This window comes from Lissotriton helveticus, chromosome 8, assembly GCF_964261635.1.
Source record: "Lissotriton helveticus chromosome 8, aLisHel1.1, whole genome shotgun sequence".
NCBI classification, from domain to species: Eukaryota; Metazoa; Chordata; class Amphibia; order Caudata; family Salamandridae; genus Lissotriton; species Lissotriton helveticus.
The window spans coordinates 900,105,471-900,129,636 of record NC_136069.1 but is presented as its reverse complement, the minus strand read 5'-3'; the positions used below and the strand labels follow the sequence as shown (position 1 = coordinate 900,129,636).

Sequence of the window (24,166 nt, the reverse complement as noted above, 5' to 3'; positions counted from 1 at the left end):
TGGAGGGGGTCATCCGAAACAGCAATTGCATATATAGATGTTCTGAATTCCAATACAGTCAACCTCAAATTTACGGGGGAAGTAGAGTCCCAAACGGTGAGTTATTTAGATCTTAATGTCTATATTTCAGAGGGCAAATTATGTAACAAGTTACACAGAAAATCGACAGCAGAAAATTCTAACCTTCACGCCACCAGTAGCGATCCACAAAAACTAATTAGTAGCATTCCGTATGGCGAGCTACTAAGACTGAAAAGAAACAGTACAAAAGAAGATGAATTTCAATTAGCCGCAAAAGAAAGTATGATGCGGTTTAGTTCTGGAGGATACAGCAGCTCGGTCCTAACACAAGCACTAAAAAGAGAAAACTCTTGTAAGGTCAGATCTTATAAAGGATACATCAAAGTCCAAAAAATGGAGTGAGAAGTTCAGAATGATCACCAATTATTCGGAAAATGCAAGTGAGCTGAAGAAAATCTTACGTAAAAATTGGCACACACTACTAACTGATTCGCTTATAGGCAAAGAAATACCATCTAATCCCCTGGTCACATTTAGAAAGGCTAGATCCCTTAGAAATGACTTGATTCATAGTCACCAGGCGAAAGATGCCGCAAAATCAATGATGACACCACTTACTGGCTTCTTTCCTTGTGGGAAATGCAAGGCTTGTTGTAAAAGCAAGAGTCTCCTCTCCTTTAGTATTCCGGGGCTGGACAAACCGAAAAGCATCAGTAAATTCTTGCCTTGTACAACACCTTACACAATTTATTGCTTAAGCTGCCCGTGTGGCTTGAAATATATCGGCAGTATGATACATCCCACAAAGGTCCACATATTAGAACATATGAGGGCCATAATGAATGGGGATATGATGTATCCTGTTGCTAGACAGTTTAACAAAGAACATCAACAGAATAGGGATCTTCTCACATTTTTCTGTGTTGACCATGTCCCAGTAAATCCAAGAGGGGGGGACAGAATCCTACGTCTCTGATGTCTTGAATTCCGTTTTATCAGTGATCTACAGACAAAAACACCTAAAGGTATGAATAGCAGTGAAGAGCTAGCAGTGCGTTTGTGAGATTAGACTAGAGTACAGTGGATAGTTATGGAGGAATTAATACATCTATATAAAACATTGACACATCAACTTAATCTCACATCCACTTTCCTCCACAGCTTCTAACCGTTCAAACCTCCTCTTTTCCTAACCCCCTTCTCCCAACCTCTCTGTTCTTTGCTCCTCTTTTCTCCTTTTCTTTCTTCTATCTCTCTCTCTCTCTTTGTATCCTCTATCTCCTCACTTCCTCTTTCTCTCTTTGTTCCCCTTCTCTCTGCATATCACCTACACCCACTTACTATCCTATTTAAAGGTATTTAAGTGATTTGTTGTTTGTATGGACTTGCTCGAAGAATTTTGCTTCATTTATGCCACTATGTTTTGAGGGATCATATTGGTTAAAAATAGATGCATTATGTTGGTATCTTTGGGTATTGGCCCATTCAGGGAGTGATCAGTTTACCATGTACTTGCCAGTGATATATTGCTATCCGATAGGAAATTACAATTATGTATATACTACTTGCGAATGGTTACCAACTCTTATTTTAAAAGCCTATAATAGGCGATATTAATCATATGTATATGTGCAATTTCAAATCTCACATGGCCATACAGGGCGTGATATGTCGGCAAATTGAATGAATTTATCGTGAGAACAAATAGGAAATCAAGCTTTGCGGTTTCGGAAAGTATGAAAAATTGCATATACAATGCGATGTACCCGAAACAAATACATGTAACTTTATTTTTTTATATGGCCCATATAGGGCATGATCTCTACAAAACGAATACATTTATCATGAGATTGATTGCTGTGTTCTTGTCATTCTGAAAAGTAGTTGCACATTGTTAAGATGGCTGAACCATTCGTATTTTCGATTGTGGTCCCTTTTCAGTGTTGTTAATGAAAGGATGATTTGTATATAAAAAAATGGTGGTTCGGGCGTTGGCGGAAATGGCACTGTTTGATCAATAAATCAATGGAACTCACCCCGCGAGTGCTTTTTAATTATTGGGTATGGTTACCCTTTGAAATTCGGAAGCTGATATATATACACACCAAAATTCTACCCTGACCCGCCCCAGACCTCAGCCCTAGAAAGGCCCCCAAAAATACCCTGATCCCTGCCCTAAAACATCCCTCATAGCCCAAAAAACGACCCCTCCCTCACAGCCCTGAGACCTAAAACTACCCCCTTCCTCCTGAAAACCAACCCTCTGAGCCCTAAAAACTGCCCCGACCCCCCAGCTCTGAAAACTACGCCCTGGCCCTAAACCCGATTCACAGAAGCCCTAAAAAGATCCCCATTTCCCCAGAGTTCTAAAAACGTCTCCCACATCCCATCCCTGAAAACAACCCGACCCCCCCAGCCCTGAAAAGTACCCCAACCCATAAAAACTACCCCCCAAAACCCAGCCCCACTTACCTGACCACATCCTCTTACTTGCCCCCTCATTCCAGTAGCAAGACTGCGCATATGCCTTTACCATGTATATGCTTGGGTAAGGCATATGCGTGGTTAAGGCAAGCGTGGTCGCGCTTGCGTTGTTCGGGCATGCGTTGCTGAGCCTGCGTTGTTCTAGCCATTTCCCCTTTCTAATTCCTCCCATCATTAGTTCCTTTTCTGCCTGAAGGGGTAGCAGAGATGACTCAAGTGTTACACTTAACCACTTCCCACTATCGCTCAAAACTGTGTTTCCTTCAACCATTTCCCAATACTTATTCATGACATGTCCAATAACCTCCACACCCCATAACTAAGCATTCCTATCGCGGACATCCACAACAGCTTCAGCACTCAACCAACGCACGCCACGACCGAACCACCGCCCCCCACCACCACCCTCCGCGCCTGGACCCCGATCAGCACCGAAGACACCATCGGCACGATGAACTCCATCCACTCCGGATCTCCGACAGACCCCTGCCCTCACCACGTCTTCAACAAGGCCGACGCTGTCATCGCACCCCACCTGCGGGACATCATCAACACCTCCTTCGACATCGCCACCTTCCCGGAGAGCTGGAAGCACGCCGAACTCTGCGCTCTACTCAAGAAACCATCAGCAGACCCTACCGACCTCAAGACTTACCGCCCCATCTCGCTGCTCCCGTTTCCGGCCAAAGTCATCGAGAAGACCGTCAACAAGCAACTGGCCGCCTTCCTCGAGACGAACGGCTCCCTCGACCTCTCGCAGTCTGGCTTCCGGGCCAACCACAGCACCGAGACCGCCCTGATCGCAGCCACAGATGACATCCGAGCCCTGCTCGACAACGGAGAAACAGCGGCCCTCATCCTCCTGGACCTCCCCGCGGCCTTCGACACTGTCTGCCACCGCACCCTAGTACAGCGCCTCAGCAACGTCGGAATCCAGGAGAAGGCACTGGAGTGGATCACCTCCTTCCTCACCGGAAGGACACAGAGAGTCCGCCTCCCCCCGTTCAGATCCGAGGCCACCGAAGTCATCTGCGGCGTTCCTCAAGGCTCCTCGCTCAGCCCAACTCTCTTCAACGTCTACATGAGCCCCCTCGCAGCCATCGCACGCCAGCACAACCTGAACATCATCTCCTACGCCGACGACACCCAGCTGATCCTCTCCCTCACTAACGACCCCGCCACCGCCAGAGCCAACCTGCACGAAGGGATGACAGAAGTAGCCAAATGGATGTCGAACAGCCGCCTGAAACTGAACTCAGACAAGACGGAAGTCCTCATCCTGGGATCCTCACCCTCCGCCTGGGACGACTCCTGGTGGCCCCCCGCCCTGGGCAGCGCACCCAAACCAACTGACCACGCACGCAACCTGGGCTTCATCCTGGACTCCTCCCTCTCCATGACCAGACAAGTCAACGCCGTCTCCTCGTCGTGCTTCCACATCCTGAGAATGCTACGCAAAATCTTCCGATGGATCCCTACCGAGACCAGGAAGACGGTCACCCAGGCCCTCGTCACCAGCCGTCTGGACTACGGCAACTCCCTCTACGCCGGAACCACCGCCAAACTCCAGAAGAGACTCCAGCGGATCCAGAACACCTCAGCACGACTCATCCTGGACATCCCCCGCCGCAGCCACATCTCCGGACACCTGAGAGACCTGCACTGGCTCCCGGTCAACAAGAGAATCACCTTCCGGCTCCTCACCCACGCACACAAAGCCCTACACAACCAAGGACCAGGATACCTCAACAGCCGCCTCAACTTCTACGCTCCCATGCGCCAGCTTCGATCGACCAGCCACGCCCTCGCCGCCGTCCCCCGCATCCGAAGAGCCACCACAGGAGGAAGGTCCTTCTCCTACCTGGCCGCCAAGACTTGGAACTCCCTTCCGACCCACCTACGCCTGACCCAGGACCACCTCGCCTTCAGGAAGCAGCTCAAGACCTGGCTGTTCGAGCAGTAGCGGACCCCCCCCCCAGCGCCTTGAGACCCTCCGGGTGAGTAGTGCGCTATACAAATGCTCTGATTGATTGATTGATTGATTTCCTTAGTCCCACCGCCAAATTTCCAAAAATCTCTTTTCTCTTCCCTCGTTGTGACACACCTCTTCTTCTAAACAGGCTCTGACTGGTGTCCCATTTCTGATTTCCACCCCCATGCCTCAATGTAAGCTTCTGTGCCTGCCTCCAAACCTTTATTCTGTGAATGTTACCACGGCTTCCAGGCACCCACTGCGCTACTCTCTTATCAGCCACTATGCAATAGCCACAACGTATCTCTCACAAGCCTGATTAGAGTGTATGGAGGACACTACATCCTGTTGGGAGGATGTATGTGAATTATTTTGGAAGTATGGTGTTAATTTTTGACAGTGATGCAAGTACTGTGAGGTGTAGCTCTCACAGAAGCTTTTAAGGTTGGTGCACATAGCAATGCTTAGTTGCGATCTGCAAACTGAATGATTACTTTTAATCCAAAAGTACAGCAGACCAGTTTGTCTACAATTTGCATTTCATATGGACAGATCATTCGCAGTTTTGTGCAGACACTTTGGCAATAAACGTATAAAAAGATAACAATTAGTAACTTCAAAGAATCCGTTTGAGTCACTGCTAATAGAAAACCACCATCTCCAATTCACAACAGCAAATCTATCAAAAAGCCCCCTACTTGCAGGATGGTGAAATTACATCTTTTTGGAATTGTGGCCCCATTTATTGGATTACCTTCAGAAAACCAACAACACACAGTTGTATGGTCACAGACGTCTGGAAAATCATTCTCTATTGACATGATAAAGACTTCCAGTCGTACAGCTTACCATTGTTCACTTTACTAAAATCCATAACAAATTTAGCAATTGTATGTATTACAGTGCACCTCACTTCACTTTCCTGTAAGGTCATATTTATATATTTGTAGATCTACCACATAACTCGATTGCTTTACTTCCTTCATCAGTGCACTCTGACATGACTAAAACCTAGGATTAGACCATGTCACTGTATTTGTGTAAGCAGCAATTCAATTTGTTGGCAATAAAAGCGGTCTAGAGTAATTTAGTTGAACAACAATAAATTACATAGGATTTGACGATAAGAGAATATTGAACCATGTTATGTTCTTTTATTTGATGTCCGAAGTACTTGAATAAGTATTTACTAAAGGAAATTGAAATACCATCTAAATATTTTACCACGAGTAATTTCCATTACCTGCACACATACACTACTACAGTGTGGACATTTCAGTACTTCCAGCTCCCTTTCCTAATTGAACGCGCGCCTTCAGTTAAGCTTTGCTTATCTGCCCATGCACTCTCATTTCACAAATACTCACCAACTTATACATATTCCACATACAGGCAGTTACAAAGGGAGTTAAGGTGGACTAATGTATTAGCAGTGGCTTTGCCATAAAAATAAAAGTTGTGAATCCATATCGGAGTATAAAGTCTGTAAGCAACCGTTCTCTAGCCTTTGAGTAGCGCAGGTCTCCCACATGCCTGTACCGAACAATCTGCAATGTTAAGGATAGATGGAAAACTCTACCTCTGAAACCAAAAGGAGTTGGGTCGCTTTTTACTTCATGGCGTTTTACTTTTTTGTCAGGACTTGTAGGAGAAGCAACTGCAGAAAGAGGGAGAAGTAAAAAGACAGAAGAGAGATATTGAAGAATGAGGATTAGATGAAGGCATGCTGCACATGTAATACCTTGGAGTTAATGATGGAGAGAACCGTCAGGTTTTAAACTGAATTTGTTTCCCAAAAAAACAAGTCCTCCATCTAATTGCTATATCTCTAAGAGATTAAAATATTTAAATATAATTCATTAAGAAACTACTGTTAATGGAAATACATTTCAATCAACCCTAAAGCATCTATGAACCATGCTGCTACCATGCATGGCCACTTTATCGGCATAATGCCCCACCTATTGTTAAAGGAGTGTCCACCAACTAACTTCAGGGTTACGATTTTCCAGCTACGAAATAATGTAACCTGCTTTTAGTCTGTGTACTTGGCACCCACTGATTACAATCTTTTTCTACATTCATGTAATGTGCAGTGATTTTTTTTAGCAAGAAGGGCAGCGGTGACCAGTGCTGGTCAAGGCAAGTTAAAAAATGCAGACAGATTCTTACAAAACAATAGATTTCTCATACTTTGTGCTCTGCAATAGGAGACGGTTTCAAAGTTGAAGAAGGATTTGATGCAGAATTGTTTCTGCTGAGAATAAGACAGTACATCTAACAAACATCTTAGGATGAGTACTTAAATCATTCCGCCATCCTCTTTGACTCTTGAAAATTGCTGCAAACACCTTGTCATTTACTGAATGAGGGTAAATAAGCCAAAATATTGTATTACGTTAAATCACACGAGTCACATACTTTTGGTTCGAAACAATGTTCGAACAATTGGATCCCTATGTAAATGACACCTTAGCCCATGGAAACGTTAGTACAAGTTAAAGATTGGTTCTGTCAGTTGCAAACCATATCTTTCAGGGTCGAAGATAATAATATTTAGAAAAAAAGTAAAAAAACATGTTTCATCCATTGAATTTTCTCACAAATATTCAAATTTGCTATACAGCTTGCTGGTCCAAATAATATAATTGGCCCTGTTTTGAAAACTGGGAAATCGAATATACAGCACTTTGGGACTAATTGTTTAAATGTATGAAAACTGTAGATTTCCAGGAGACCCCAGGATTCAACCCTACCTTCGTGGATTGCACTTAGGTAGCTAATACGCAGGCGCAGGCTTTTGCAGATACGTCCAATTACCCATTTTACTCCATCTTTTTCTTCACATGGAAATACTCCCACCACTGTATCTCAAGAAAATACGGGATCCTAGTGAGTGACTGCAACATTGTCAACTTTTGCTTTGCTATGAACACCTGTGTTCCTACAACTTTCTGATGCTTTCAGCTGTGAAAACAACAACCATGGGGCAGATTTAACCTTGTTATTAGTTCAATCTGTGAGTGTAAATGTCAGAACATCCTGATTTTATCAATCAGGATGTGATCACAAGTAACAATATTAATAAATTCATTTTTGAGAATCAATTCCCTGGTGCTCAGTGCCACAGGCATAGCAACCAGTAGGAACGGAAAAATCTCACCTCAGCTTATTTTTAACTATTCCTCAAATGTACCTACACTAAACTCAGCAGGCTGCAGTTTGTCATTAACAATGAAGTATGTGGCGCAATCCTAGTCTCATAAAATCTTGCTGAAGATCATTTCAGTTTCATAGCATCCACTATATCTTATTTTCCACAGTAACGGAGACTTGGGAACAAAGGAGTGTTTGCCCCTATATCGGTATTACAACTTCCATGCATAAACTGCGCTAAGCTGACATTCCTGGCCTGCAAAATTTTCTGCATGCAAAGTCTGGACAAACCTGTTCAGGAGATTATCAAAAACATCAACATTTTGCAGCTCAGAATAGAGGAACAGGTGCAGCATTACCGCATTGTCCCTCAATCGGACCTCATACAGAGGAACACCAACCCCACAGAATTAGTATTTTCCAAGCTGGTATTTTCTCCAGAGACTACTGTAACTCGTGCATTGAGGCATTAAGTACCTTAATGTTCATTTAATTAATATTCACAATAGTAAAGGCAGTGCTATCAATGTAAGCATGGGTCTGAGGAGAGACTAGAAGGAATCAACACCTACTTAACACTGACAGAAGTCCAGACCAAGTTAATAGATGATGCCTAGAAACAGACTTTTCATCGAGGTAATTATGAACAGTCTTTGATGTCTCAAATAATGTATAACGGGTGTTCATTTCCTAATGAAGTATGGGTTTCTATGTAGGTCAATGACTTTTCTGCAGGGTAAACTGGAGAGTGACTCTGCAAGAATCAAATGCCCTCACACACCTAGATTGATGGCATGCTTCATCATAGGGCGTTTGCTCCTCGTCGGGCTGGCTCTGCAATGCCCGGCGGGTACCCTCAATGGGTCCCTTTGCCGGAGATCTTCTCCGCCGTCTGGTGAAGTATGGGTGTGGGGACTTAAGAAGTAGATCGGATTTAAAGAGTGAAAAGTGTGAAGTTAAAAATAGGAAAAGAGGTACTCCTCAGGAAAAACTTTAATGAACAAGTTATTAACTGTATTACAATTTGTGATGCTATCTATTAGCCTTTAGATATCTTCGATAGCTATAGGTCAACATGTTTCTAGCTTTCGTGTAGTCATAACAATAATCTAGTAGCTATTCGTCAGGACCTATATTAACCTAATCTAATTTGTGATTGGAGTTTTAATGTATAGGTTCATGGATTTGCTCCCTATCACATATACCTTAGGTTTTGGTATTGATTTTTTAATTATTTAGCTATGACCTGTAGTTCAAAGACACACAGTAAACAGTAAAAATACAATTAAACAGTTGCATTCGTTGTTGCAATATTGTTGGCAGATCGCACATTGGAAATCACATACTTCTTTCTTTACACCAAACGCATGCTTTGTTGTTTGTATCAATCGCATTCTCTGTGTTGGATCAAATTATGTCCCATTACATATAAAAACACCACAAGACGAATATGACATATATTATTAAAAGTCCATCACAATTGGTAACTCACCCCAATAGGGTAAAATTTGAGACTGTTCGAGTCATGCACAATGGCACGCCATTTGTGTGCTGAAAAAAGCAATCGATGTCGGGTCAATTGACCTTACTTGATTCAGAATAGATATAGTGTTCCATTCTCTGATGTGTGGTCGGCTATGCCGTACGCACAGTTTGGTCAGGAATGGCTCTCTGGGCGACCTACCCTTGTGCTCCGACACGGAAGTGTTGGTGCACGGGTGGGTTTACAGTATTTAACCTGTTGCTTTAACATAAATCAGGTGTTGCCGGTGTAGGTCCCACCCTGTGTCTAAATACTAGAGCGGGGCGTTGAGTTTAACCGGACCAGTTTAGTTCGTTTTTTATATTCTTTGGGGAGGGCAAATGCGAAAAAAATGTGTCGGCCATCTTGTCACTGTATAAGGGTTCAGCCTATTGTGGATATGCACACTTGGGCTTAAGATTCTTTAAAAGAAAATACAATCATTTAAAGGGGTAAACTGGAACCGTGTTCAGAGTGTAAACAACCAAGTTGTTCCCCAAAGGTGAGTGAAATTGGGAACAGTTTCTGCTGGTCTTGGAGTAAGGATCCAAGTTTAATGGCTGTGTGGTCAGTTCGGTTAAATGTTTAGCTCATTATTTTTTTAGGTGTCCATGTGAATGGCCTCCCTGGGTTTCTTAAGGTCTTAGTGCTTGGTAAGATCTGTCATCCTCAATTGTAAAGGTTTTAACAACCAGTGTGAGTTTTAAGAAGTAGCGGCCCTGGATAAGTAAATTGGTGAGCGGATTGCTCCGCACAGCTGTGTAGGACGAGCAGTTGATACAACTATCGGAACAATGTCTACCCAATTCAATGTGTTACTCACTTAGTGAGATATATTCTCAATAACAACCGCTAAGGGTTTCGTAAGATGGACAGGGTAATGGTGTTGGTGAGCGGGTCTCTCGATCACCAAAAGTTATGTGTCAGTGTTTGGTGATCTCCTAGATCCCTATCTGGTCTAATTGGGTCCTGCCGATAGGATAGACGCCATGGACCACGCCGCTCATCAATTGCGGTTGCCGTCTGTACCTTTTACTAGTAGTACTGGACAGATGTGGTTACTTTACTAACCTAAATAGGTGAAATCGGTGGATCTGACTGAACACGAAAGTATCTGGTTCAGTATTAATATACCATTGTTATTTCCAATGTAATTTTCAATTTTGATTTGCACCATTTGCACTTTTTCACTTTTACTGCGGTTCATGATGAAAGCCTTGATACTTCTACAGGTCACCAAGGCTGAAACATGTTTTTCTTTCTAATGTAGCCGTCTCAAATTTTGATAGGCTCATTATACAGCTTATTGTTTTTAATCCTGCCACAGGGGAGCTGAATAAAGTTTGTTGCTACCTCTGCAGGCTGTTTTAACTTACACCCATTCACTCAGCACTGCACTTTGTTTTTCCACACACCAGGCTCACATAGGGTTTTTTAGGATAACCCATGTGCCCACATTAAGAAACATCCCTGAGCTCCCTCCTCGTAGAGAGGAGGTTGTAGCCCGCGCCAGAACTAGGTTCTGACACGAGGAGACACCCCTATGGTGAAGCATGACACCATTGGGGTGTGAGGGGAGTTGTCCTTTAAAAGGGATATTCCCTCTTTCCTTTTGAGTGATAGTGTTCTCTCTGTTCACAACTGCATTCACAATTTGCAACCTGACAACAATATTGCACAACAAAGGCAACTCTTTAATTGTATTTTTACAGTTTTCTGTGTGTCTTTGAACTACAAGTCATCGCTAAATAATTTACAAATCAGTACCAAAACGAAGGTTTGTGTGATTGGGAGCAAATCCATGAACATATACATTAAAACTGCAATCACAAAGTAGATTAGGTTAATAGCGGTCCTGAAAAATAGCTATTAGATCATTGTTATGACTACACAACATCTAGAAACATGTTGACCTATAGCTATCTACGATAACTAAAGTCTAATAGATAGCATCACACATTTTAATATAGGTAAAAGAAATTGTTCATTTTTTTTTCCTGAGGAGTAACTCTTCTCCTATTTTTAACTTCACAATTTAACACCGATCTACTCCTTAAGCCCCCACAGCCACACTTCACCATATGTGGGACAAGAAGATCTTCGGTAAAGAGCCCCCATTAAGGGTGCCTGTGGGGCATTGCAGCGCCGGCCCGACGAGATGCAAACGCCCTCTGATGAAGCATGACACCTATCTAGGTGTGTAAGGGCATTTGATTCTTGCAGGGTCACTCTCCTAGCGTACCCTGCAGAACAGTCATTTACCTACATGGACATCCATACTCCATTAGGAACTGCATACCCTTTATACATTTTCTAGATTATTTGGAGCATGTATGCTGGACCTTTATGCACTCTAAGTCCCTCCTTTATTGCTAGATTTGATGTCTCAAACCCTAATTTCAATTTACAGATGGACCAGCTCCAGCTTTACTTCAAGGCAATGGAGCTAACAAGCATATTAAAGGAAGAATAAGTCAGATATGTTTTTTACTTGTGGACTTTCAAACGTAATACATCTTGGTACAAGGCAGAAGTCAGATATATTGAGATGTGAGAAAATAACACAATTTTGAATTATGCCTAGAAAGTTTCTAGTTTTAGAAATTAAAATTATAATATTAGCATAAACTTTTTTTACCATCAAAGTTTATAAAAATAGTTAAAGCAACTTAAGAACTAACTTTCAATATTCGTTTTTGCACACTTGATGAATCTATAAAATTTAATCAAAACTTTTGAACTAAGAAAAAATTAGAATGACCTCCATACTACTTCTTGGAGCATGAACGTTTTTCATGGACAAACACAGACATTTTTGGGGTCCCACCTCGCAAAATGTCTACCAGCACGGCTTTGAAATGCAACCTAAGAGACATGAATGAGAAATTGTCCACGCTGCTCAGGTTTACCTTTTGGGTTTTTGAGGTTAGTAAAGCCTTGTATTGTAAAGCGCTTTTTTGGCAGTGCAGAGCATTCCGAGGTAGAATTAATTATGGTATCATCTAGAAAGAAAGACAGATTTAAAGTAGAAGAAAGGAAAGTGCAGATAAACATAGAAGCATAAGGGTAGGCGCTTTTGCGTTGTTAGTGCATGGGAGATAGAGGAAACAACCAGAAACATGCAGAGCCCGGGGTACAACAGAATAGGTGTATCAGTGCACAGGTTTGGAACCTGAATGCAGGGAGATGGGACTATACCTGATAATTAACAAGCACAGGTTTTAGTATTTTCGTATATTGCAATGTAAACTGACTGGAATAGAAACATATATAGTATATGCAAACATGCAAAGGTGACAGAGGGAACCAAAATAGTCCCAATCTATTCATTAAACAGGTATATTGTCCTATGATGGAGAAGCAAGAATGGCAGACTTCGTTCCTTATGACCAGAGTCCTGTCAGAGTTCCTCATACACCTAACAGGGAAGCAAGAAAGAATCCTTCACACCATGTAGCTGCAGCTATACGTAAGTAGGCAAATTGTACAGGCAGCATTAAAACAACACCAGGCGTCAAAACACAGAATGGCAGATGAAGGATCCAAAAATTACATAATTGTTTTTTTTGTCACTGTAAAAGCTTAAAATCAACATTGCTTAAAACAGAATTTAGAGTTGAAATATGCCCCATAAACTAGCACTGTGATAATTTATTCCAAGTGATTATTAAATAATTCCTAGCAGATTGCTAGTGAGTTCTTAAAGGAAGACAAAGGGATGTTTTGGAAAATGTTATGCAGGTATTTCTGCAGGTTGGTCCTGAAGGATGTTTGTAACATTTCTGAGAGAAAATTAGTCTGATCGCCCAGCTCAGTAGGAACACAGAAGGGCAGGACACCAGCAAAAAGGAAATCACTACAGCATATGTCATTAAAATAGTGTCTTGAAGAAATTTCGCAAGCACATATCCTATACGAGTTTATTGCTTTCACTGAAGAAAATCAGATGGTTACTTAGCACAAGAAAGTACCAGCCACGTAGTTTACCCAACAATAAAGTGGATAATTACATGATTTCATTCGACACTTCGCTTAACATATCCCCCAACATTTAGATGAAAATGAGACTTACCTTTGCCTTTTTCTGGGAACTTTGGTAAAGCTATTGGGGTGACAGTTACATCTGGGTATAGGTTTGGCTCCGTTTTTCTTTCTTCCAGTTTTTTCATGTTCTTTGTGTGACTTCTGAGAGGACTATTGATACAAGTCAAAAAGAGAAAAAAAGAATGTGACTGTCAAGAAATGTTCAATACGTGTTCTCAAAAGCGTAAACTTGTTGATAAATTGTAAGTTTGGTTTGCAAAGTAGATACTTCCTTAAAAGCGATGTCATCTAAAGTAAATCACGTAATCAACCATGTAATCTTTCAAGGTAGCCAACTTTACTAATATTCCTCAGCAGAATGAGAATTACACCCCATCCCAGTCCTGACTTGTAAGGCATTTCCGCCTGTGACAGATTTACATGCTAGGGATCATAGATCCCTTCAGCCTAAAGCTGTCTTCTGTCTCTAGGATAGAAATATAAACCCCACCCCTCCTGCCACCCTCCTGTATAATAGAATTTCTGGGAAAAATTTGTGGAGGTGTCCAAAAGGGTGGGAGGGAGGGAAGTGGACTAAAACGGGGAGGATTCCAATTCACAGCAATACAGATTACCCCCTCCTCATTCCAGTCCTGACTTGTGATGATATACCAAGTAAGAAGAATACCAATACATAAATCGTGTAGAGCAAGCCTTCATCAAGGAACGACAATTAATCCAGTGCCGTTTGCAAAACAGACATCCCAAAAGAAGCTGTTCCCAGTTCAAATCCAGTCGAGACTGATGTTGGCTGAGAAGACCAAGTTGCAGTATGACAGATCTCCTGAATAGAAGAGCCACCAGCCTCAGCCCAGGAAGCAGCCACCACACGAGTAGAATGCCCTGAACATCAGAAGGAGGACACACATCCGAAGAAGCAGAAGCTTGAATGATAGCCCTCTTCACCCATCTGCCAACAGACTGGGAAGAAACCTTGTTACCCAGAATACCAGAACCAAAGGAGACAAACAAACTTAAGGACTTCCGAAACTCACTTGTTCTAGAAAAATAAATAGACAGTACTCGACTCTCGTCCAAGAAAGACGGAAAAGCCTCCACATCTGAGAGAAACACTAGCAAACAAGCTCCTGGTTCAGATGGAAAGAAGAGGAGAAATAGGAATAAAGGTAGGATCGAGGCGAAGCATCAGCTTATCTGGATAGAAGCGCAAAAAGGGAAAAGAGGAAAGAAGAGTCGCCAGTTCACCCAAATGCCTAGCAGATGTGATGGCCATCAGAAAAGATGTCTTAGCGAGAACCAAGACAAAGGACAGGAATAAAGGGCTCAAATGGGGCAAGTCGTAGACCCTTAAGAACCACAGACAAATCCCAGGCAGGGACAGATTTTTACACTACCGGCCTTTTAGACCAGAAACTCTCCAGGAGCCGAGATACCAAAAGTGAAACCTTGGAAAAATCCCTTTGCACATGAAAAGCCCTGACTGCAGCTCACTGGCCACTAAGAGTGGACGGAGCCAGGCACTTCATAAACCCATTACGCAAAAAGTCAAGAACAGAAAAACTGTTCACAGTCAGAGATCCGGATCAAACCCAGTGTTTCTTGTATGACTTCAAGTCGAAGGTTTATGCAAGCCCTGAATATTGAGAGCCATAACACTAAAACACCCCAGACTCATCAATCCGGTCCTCTCACAAACCTGGCCATTAGCCGAAGATGACAAAGGTGTGACACTTGATGGGAGGGAAACTGGAGTGGAGACAGCTGAAGGGACAGAGGAAGATACACCCCCAGAGAAAGAGACAACAGCAGATGGAACCAAGGCCCAGAAGGTCAAAAAGGAGCTATCAGAATGACTGATGTCATCTTCTCCCGAATCTTCTGCAGCACCTTCGGGAAAAAGGGAATGGGCGGAAGCACAGATAACCTCCTTGGGACATGGGACAGAGAGCGTATCGACTGCCTGCACCCTGGGAACTGGAGTCTGCGAACAGAAAAGAAGAAGAATCACATTACGTGGAGACGCATACAGATCCAGCTACTGATCCCTGAATGCCACACACACTCGACTGAACTCCTGATCTGAGATGTGATTCATCACCGAATACAGCATGTTCCTGCTCAGACAGTCAGCCTGCATGTTGCGTGACCCTTGAATATACACAGCAAAAACAGCAAGAAGAGGGGTATCCGCCCAAACAAATATCTGAGCTGCAATGCCATTCAGACTCCGACACCTGGTCCCCCTTGTCTGTTCAGATAAAAACTTAAGACCTGATTGTCCATACGAACCACAACATGCTGCCCCATCAACTGGAGAAAACACCATCAGGGCTTGCCAGACGGGTGACAACTTCCCTCAACGGGAGGACTGACGAGCTTCACAAACCATCCAGGAAGCCTGCCTCTCCTTATCTCCGAACACCTCTTCCCAACCCCACATGCTGGCATCTGTCGTGAGAGATACAGGCGGGGATAGCAGAATGGCATGCCTCGAGCCAGATTTGCCTCCCACTGCCACCAAGTCAAGGTTTTCCTGACTGGCGGTGTCACTGGGATCAGATGGTCGTAGTTGTATTGTATTGTATTGTATTGTATTGTATTGTATATTGGATTTGTAGAGCGCCTTATCACCCAGGGGTCTCTAAGCGCTTAGCAGAGGGTGGACACAGTGCTGTTAGGGGAGCAAGCTAGATGGTACCCCATGCCTCCTGAAACAGCACGGTTTTTAGCTTTCTCCTGAAGGGCAGCAGACTTGTTTCTTTGCGCAAGCTCTATGGCAGTTTATTCCATGCACTGGGAATTGTATAGGAGAAAGTACGCCCTCCTAGAGAAGATAGTTTGAACCGTGGGCAGACCAACAGTGCAGCATCTACCGATCGTAAATTCCTGCTGGGGGCGTACGGAACAAGATGTTCCTTAATGTATTTAGGGGCTTGCCCGTACAAGGCTTTATGCGTAATGCATAGGCCCTTGAACTTGGCCCGCTGTTTCACCGGCAGCCAATGGAGTTTGTGAAGAAGGGCGGTGGCATGGGTCCTTCTTGGTTTATTGAAGATAAGTCTGGCAGCGTCGTTCATGACTATCTGGAGTCTGTTCATCAGTTTTTGAGGGGTACCGACATACAGAACGTTGCCGTAGTCCAGACGTGCCAGGATTAAAGCTCTCCTGAGCGTGTCCACCGTCAGAATGGGGGACAGTTTACGCAATTGTCTCATTAGGCCCACACATGTGCCCACTACAGCTGAGACCTGGGCTGACATAGTGAGATTGGCATCTAAGACTATGCCTAGGCTTTTCACTGTTACTGCAGGTACTGGGGAGGTCCCTAATTCAGTGGGCCACAAGAGATCACTCCAAGGGCTGGATGCTGTCGTAATTGCAAGCACCTCAGTCTTGTCAGGATTGATTTTTAATGAGTTGGCCGTCATCCAATTAACGGTAAATTTTAGGATGTTTTGCAATCTCTGATATGCTGTTGGAGAGTTGCCAATTTGGATGATGATCTGCGTATCATCAGCATAGTTGTATATGCTGCAGTCCATCTGATTTAGTGCTGAAATAAGGGGCTGCAGATAGGCATTAAACATTAGGGGTGACAAGGCTGAGCCCTGTGGGACTCCACATGTGATCCCTGCTGCCTCCGATACCAGGTCAGCCAATTGTACTCTCTGAACCCGTTCGCCAAGAAAAGAGGTCAGCCAGGCATGGGCTGTGCCCTGGATACCGAAATCCCACATCCGTGACAGTAGTAGGTCGTGTTTGACCGTATCAAATGCCGCGGAGAGGTCTAGCAGTACCAGGGCGCAAGGATTTTTTTTATCTGCTTTAAGTCTCAGGTCGTCCAGCACGGAAAGCATGACCAATTCCGTGCTATGATGGGCCCTGAAACCGGCCTGGTTGGGTTCCAACAGGAGATTGTTCTCAAGATGATGTGAGAGGCTGGGCAGCACATGTTGCTCCATTATTTTGGCTAAGAAAGGTAGTTGTGAGATGGGCCTGTAGTTTTTCAAGATCTTAGTATCTGCCCCTGCCTTTTTTAAGAGAGGGATCAGCCGGCTTCCTTAAAGTTGGAAGGGACCTGTCCGGATGTGAGTGAGCTGTTCAGGAGCGATAATATGTCGTCCTCCAGCCCTGACCAGGCTTGTTTGTAGATCCTCGGAGGGCATGGGTCCGCCGGTGAGCCTGATTTGACTCGATCCATCACGATTTTCAAAGTTTCTTTAGTAAGTAAGGGTAGTGAGATTAGGGGCTGGGTGACTGTAGGGGTAGGTTTTAAAGTGATTCCCAGGCAGTCCAGTCTAGGGGTGGTCTCGATTTCTGTCAGGAGGTCTGTTATCTTGGTGGTAAAGAAGGACTGACATTTTTGGCAGTCTTCTTGCGTGAAGGAGGGGGGCTGTTCCTTCTTTTTCCTCAGTTCTGATAGGACCTTGAAGATTTCTTTCTGGGGATTAGGCGCTGTCGCAATTCTACCTTCATAAAACTCAGCTTTCCTGGCCCTAATAGCTTGTTTGTAGATGGTGAGCTCTTTAGCGTATGAGGCTTGGGTATTGGGATCATACCCCTTTCGCCAGGCTCTCGCACTCCGGCGCAGGGAGCGTTTCAGGAGCCTCAGAGCGTCATTGAACCAGGGGGCACCTTTCCCCTTATCTCCGATTTTTACCCTTCGGGCTGGTGCCACTGCCTCGATGGCACTTTCCAGTTTTTGTGACAGTTTGAGGCTGGCCGTCTCAACGTCATCCTCTGGTAGTCTGTTAAAGTGATAGGGTTTCTCTAAAGTGGAGATTAGAGTATCAGTGTTGATTGAATTCCACCTTCTCACGACCTGCCACTCGGCGGTGGGAATTACACTTTGCCCCGGGAATGCTATTCTACCCTGTAACAGGTGATGATCCGACCATATACAGGGCGAGATGGTGATAGGGCTCAGCATCGGGACTGATGTCCAAATCAGATCCAATGTGTGACCTTTCTTATGTGTCGGACCAGTCACTATCTGGGTTAGTTCTAGCGCGGTCATGGCCTCTTCTAACTGTTTAGATGTTACGTCTTTGGGGGACTCCTCCCAGTGGAGATTGAAATCTCCCATTACCACGAGACCCTCATACCTTGTTCGTAGGTCGTGGACCAGTCCCAAAAAAGGCTCGATGAAGGCTGGGGGAGTACTAGGGGGACGGTAGACAAGGAGTATCGCCAAGCAATTGGTGGCAGAGCAGAGCCTAACTCCCAGAATATCCGCACCCTCTAAACTTTCTGCACAAATGGTTTCAGTTTTAAAGGATTTATTATAGAGAAGGGCAACTCCCCCCCCCCCTTCCTACCATCTTTCCTATTGTGGATAGTGGCACAGAAGTTGGGAGGCAATGCTGCCACCAAGTCGGGCATGGACGAATCCTCTAACCATGTCTCCGTGACCCCTAATACATCCAGGTTGCCTTCTTGGAGCAGAGAGAACACCTCCAAATTGTGTTTTTGGAGGGAGCGTGTATTGAGCAGGGCAACGCTCTGCGATGTTACTTTTCCTCTTTCCCTCTTTATGCTCGTCTTGCTAATAAATGGCTTGGCTACGGGTTTCAGCACCTCCTCCCGCCTAAGTGTCTCCACTGTTTGCGGACTTATGTGACCGGTTTTATTGTTTAGTGCGAGCAAGGCTTCCCTGGAGTACCAAGGCCCCGGGCCAGGGGTTGTGGCCCCTGGTCCCGGCCAGGCGCGGACGGGCGCAGACGGGCTTGCCTTTGGCGCGCCTTCGGCGCCCCGCCGGCGCCCCCGCTGCGCCCGTCCGCTGCGCTTCCTGTATAAGGGTGCCATTTTATCCACTCGAGGGCGGGAGTGCGGGCGGGGCTTAGTTGCGTGAGCTGGGACTCTAAACACAAAGGACATGCTTCAGCAAGGGCTTGAAATGAAAACGTGCCCAAGGGACTTCTGCCGTTGAGGTTGCCATCAGGCCCTGAACTCTCAGCCATACCCTTGCTGACATGGAGGGCTGTCCCAGAAGATGATCCACTGAGGCTTGAACCGCCAACGCTCTCTGTGCAGGAAGGCAAGCTACCCCATGCAATCTGTCGAACATTAAAGTGCAGCACACAGGAGGAGTCAACAGGAGCAGACAAAGTAATCCCAAGTGCATTTCAATGCCAGAACGTGAGTGGAGGCGGAAGAGAACACCCAAACAACCAACAGCAATAGGTGATACAGCACTGCCTCAATCAAAGGGTTGGGCCACAAGTTCACTCTATGTTTATTGTATGCAGCAGGTCTGTTACACAGCTGTGCCCTCATCACCAAAACATACAATCTGTTGAAGTTGTTTGTCTGGAATGACCAATATGGCTATCTAAAAGTGTATTTAAGAAGGCAAGGCAACATATTTTTTAATTACTACATCTTGCAGCTAGCATGGAATAAGATGTTCTACCTGAACAGTACAACACATCTAATATGATGTGAGAAAGTGCAGGTGTGAATGTTTCACCAGATGTCAATTGGGGTCCAATTTGGAAATGGGTTAAGCAAGGGACATCACTGCTCTCGGTGGGGTGCATACAAATGACTGTGTATACCCGTTATCTCTTTGACCTCTTCTGCGTGGACATTGCACCTAATACACTGCCTCTAAACAATGAAGCACTCCTTTCTAATTACAGCACAACAGTTACAAGTTTATTTGTTAGACCGCTAAAAAATCTTGAAATCCATTGGTTTATGTTTGTAACGTCTTGTGTATAGTATATAAATGTAATATGCATTGTCCTACCTTGTATTTGAAGGAGATGGTAAAGGTAAGCTGTGGGTCAGGTCCAGAGATCTATGTTGACTGGCTTCTGGAAAGAAGTGAATGTAAGCACTGTAAAAAACACACTCTCTGAACTGAAACTAAACAACAAAGTATTTTCTATGCACACTATAAAATCACAGTTGGCACTGCTTTTGGAAACGTTTACCTCTGCACGCCTGTAACTGGCTAGTTAGCACCTTTCTTATTTCATTAACCCACGTTGCTTTAATTTCAGGTGTTTGAGCCTATCAACAGAGAAAAATATCAGTATACCAGCAAGCATACAGTTTAACCAAGCGCCCTAAAAGATTAAGAATTTAATGATTCCAAGTGTGACCAGAAGAAATGTAAATGTGACACACAAACATACACTATGTAGGCCCATATTATTTGTTTTGCTTCTTTGTTTAAATTAAAAGCTGCCAAAGGTAAACATTTTTCTTTCATTGCTGCAAATTTCAAGTGAATCATAAGGCAGTTCATCATGCAACTAGAGGTAGGAACAATTCTTCTTATTTGTGGACTTGCACAAGACAGGTCTGCTGATTTCTGTCTCTGGACATCCCATCCCCTATCCCAGCTCACTAAACCTGCACTGCAATACCAAGCCCCCCACTCAAAACTCAAAAGATGCATTTGTTATGGCAATGAATGAGGCTATCCTACCTAGCAGCTGCACAAATAAACACGATGAAACTTTCAAATACAAAGCAATCACTTAGCAAACTATTGATTTATTAATTGGTATAACATTTGACTCACAAGGCTGTCATTACATTCTGTTTTAAAAAGTAGTATAACAATTTTATTCTTCTGGCATACTTTGACGGCCCAGGATAGATAATCATTTCAGTGGAAGGTTTTAAGGAAATAAATAAGCATGAGCCTATGGTGTACTGAGAATTCAAATGAAGTATGCTGTGAATCAGAGCTTCTATTTTCTTTACACATTCAACAGGTTGGCAGTTGGTATAGACACTCTGGTGTCACCTCATTGTTCCATCCAGTATTGTCACCTGAATTACCTCTCCGTTCAGTTTTAGCAAATTGGCTTGTATCCAAATATGGAGCAGCACTGCAAGATAGAATTTAAGGCACTGCCTACTGCCTTGCCAGAGATCTTTGGCCAACAGAATGAATTAAGCATTGCCAGGACAGAAGAGGCAAACACCGCAACATGATATGAAATGTGTCAGTGGCCGAACATGGTCAATCCAAATACTTCTTTCCTTTGGCTATGAAGAAGTATGCTGATTGCTCAAAACCCAAAGGACCCACTTGCCTTGAACCCCAGACCCCAGCAGTGACTCCAAGGGCCAGCTGGCTGACCTCCAGTTTGAGCTAAAGGGACACAACAAGCTTCCAGAGCCGTCTCTCCCTGCAAAGGCAGAGCTGACCACTTTCAATGGGCCCTCTCTGCTGAAGTGAGCCCTGACCCCTAAGTGCTGTCCCCAAGGTCCTGGGCCCATGCCTGATGTCAGAGTGGACTCCTCCCTGCCTAACCCCAAAACCTGTGACTTACAAACTTTTTGCCATCCTATTGCTCACTTCTTGCCTGGAGAAGTGACATGGGACTGGGACCAACCTGCCAAGCCAATCTGCCGAGGGCGCTTCGCTGCTGGGATTGAGTTCCCCACAGCTCCTGCTACGTTCTTCTCTGCAGCACGAAATTGGTTTTAGTGGGATTGCCGTTGACCAGCATACGATGACACTGAACCCTATTAAGCTACAGCCTTGTCCTGCTGAGAAAATCTGACTTCCAGAAACATTTCTAAGTCTGAATGTAGGCAGCTTCACTGGCGCCGCTGTTGAAGAGGATCGGATTGTCATTGAGTCTCTTGCTCAGCTTTACAAGGTTTGCTCTCACATCCAAGGGTAACATGAGTGAACTTAATTCAATGCACCAACGCTTGAATGAGAGAGACAGGTTTTTGTAGCCACCGCAATAAGTCCACCCAGTACATAGTTGAAGTGGCCTCAATGCTTTTGAGTTACAAACAGTCCCTAAACAGAGATCCAGCGACACTGTGGTGATCAGAAAAAAACCTGTTTCATTCTCTTCAATCACACACACAAGATGTGCTAAGATATAGACACTCTAACTATAAATCACTTATTTCAACAGGTGCACCATATTGCTCAACACATGTAAATAACCACACGAATAAAATTAAAACCGCACAAATGCACGTTGCACACAATGAGATTAAAATGAACATTTCTAACATCGCCAATATGTCATCTAAAAACATAACTCCCTAAAACCTATTTGAATGCACCCTGCTAGAGTAGGAAATTGGAATTGTTTTGCAGTTATCCTTCCACTTTTTGTCCCCTTTTTGACTACTAGATACTGGTTTTCAACTCTGACAGTGCATTGAGGCCTGCTAACCAGACCTCAGTGCCAGTGCTCTTTCCCCTAAAAGAAGTTAAAGCCTTATTGTAACCCAAATTGCATGGATTTTAGCACCCCCTATAAGTCCCTAGTAAATGGTACTCCATGGACCTAGAGCAGAGGTATTAAAGATGGTGCCTGAAGGCTGCATCATGTCTTATGCCACCCTAAGGGACCCACACACAAATTACATGCAGGCTGCCATTGAAGCCTGCGTGTCATGGAGCAAACCATGAGTGAAAATAGGACATGGCAAAGTCACTACACGTAATATACGCAAGTCACCCCTACAGCAGGCCTTGTAGCCCTAAGGCAGGGTGCATTATGTTACATTTGAGGGCATTTCTGCATGGGCAGATATGCCCCTTTGCTGCCTAGTTCAATTACTAGATAGCACAAGTTAAAAGGGAAGCAATCCTAAGGTTATGTACTGGGCACTGGTCATTATGAGGTCCCCAGCTACATGATGGCTTTACTGAAACCTAAGGTGTTTGGTATCAAACACCCGATATTAATAAATCTGTACTGTTGCCAGTACTTGATGTAGCTTGATTTATAATGACAGGCATTTGGAGGACACCTCAGAGGTGCAACCTGAAACCTTACTAGTCTTCTAATGTGCTGGCTGACTGGACCCTTCCAGTCTGCCACTAGTGAAGTGTTTCTGACACCCGCTCTCATGAGGTCAGAAGAATGCCTGCTCTGGCAAGAGCTGTTACCACCAGAAGCCGATGGCTAGAGAATCTCCATACCAAGGCCAGAGGCTTCAAAGCCTCTACCACCTTTGATATGTGACCCCGGGTTCCCCCAGACTTTGGTAGACGCCACCCCCTACCCTGAGGCCCATTTGGCACCAGGACAGGAGTGACGTTAGCTATGCAAGTAGGTGTGTTGCACTACCAGGCGAGTCAAGCCCCTAAGGTAGGCTGTCTGATGTTCTCCTCAAAAGAAGGATTCCACCATCTTGTTTTTGGTGGAATTAGGAACTCTGGGATAGGGTTATGCCCACTACCCACAGGAAGTGGTCATACAGAGGGTGTAGTGACCCCAATGGTAAGTAGCCCACTGACTACTACCACACGTCACTCCCCTTAATGCCCCTAAATTCAGTATTTAGTTGGCCCCCTGGACTTCAGATTCAGGTTACTAAAGAAGAAGGACAAAAAAGAGGCGAAGAAGCGATAAATGCTCCATGGGGACAGATCTTACTCCCACACAAGTGTGGATACGTCAGGAGCCGCCCTGCACCAATACCTGTTGTCTAGACCCCTTTGACGCATGCGAAAAGCCATCCAAAACCCTCTGCACCCTAACAACCCGGCCCGGGTCGATGAACACCAACTGTGCTCCCCTGCTCCTAAGACCCTCACAAACTGAGCCCCCCGTTGGAAGCTCTCGGACTTATCACCAAGTCCCCCTCTGCAGCTTGTTTATAGGTGGCCCCCCTTCTTTGGCAACAGTGTAGCTCCCAAGGCCCCCAATCTGTCCAGCACTTCTGTATTTGGACACAACAGGGCAGGTAAACCCGAACTGCTAGCAGTTGTTGTGACCTTGACCCCAGTATAATGCAGAATAAGTTTCTTCCTCCGTAGGAAAGTATTACAACATAAAAGCGCATTTGTGTGACATTTTTACTTGACTGTAATAACTGATATATCGAAATTACTTACCCAATTACGAAGTTATTGGTGTTAAAAATTATATAAAAATACCTGTTGTTTTTTCTAAACTGGTTTCGAGTTTCTTCATGGGGGTGTCTCTCATTTATTGACTCTGTGTGTACAACAAATGCTTCAACTG

General features: G+C 44.3%; 1 protein-coding gene across 12 annotated transcripts in view; it reads right to left on the bottom strand.

Annotated features, from left to right (window-relative positions):
- MCF2L (MCF.2 cell line derived transforming sequence like) overlaps positions 1–24,166 on the bottom strand; it is a 1,263,355-nt gene that overhangs the window by 49,796 nt on the left and 1,189,393 nt on the right. For 5 of the 12 annotated variants that reach the window (XM_078657683.1, XM_078657685.1, XM_078657684.1 and 2 more), the window contains 5 exons: positions 20,138–20,216; positions 19,951–20,017; positions 13,228–13,349; positions 12,065–12,157; positions 6,057–6,134 (listed from right to left, as the gene is read on the bottom strand). In XM_078657683.1, coding sequence (XP_078513809.1) covers positions 6,057–6,134; positions 12,065–12,157; positions 13,228–13,349; positions 19,951–20,017; positions 20,138–20,216 — 439 coding nt within the window. The remainder of the gene's footprint in view (positions 1–6,056; positions 6,135–12,064; positions 12,158–13,227; positions 13,350–19,950; positions 20,018–20,137; positions 20,217–24,166) is intronic. The other 7 variants (XM_078657688.1, XM_078657689.1, XM_078657695.1 and 4 more) reach the window with 2 other exon arrangements.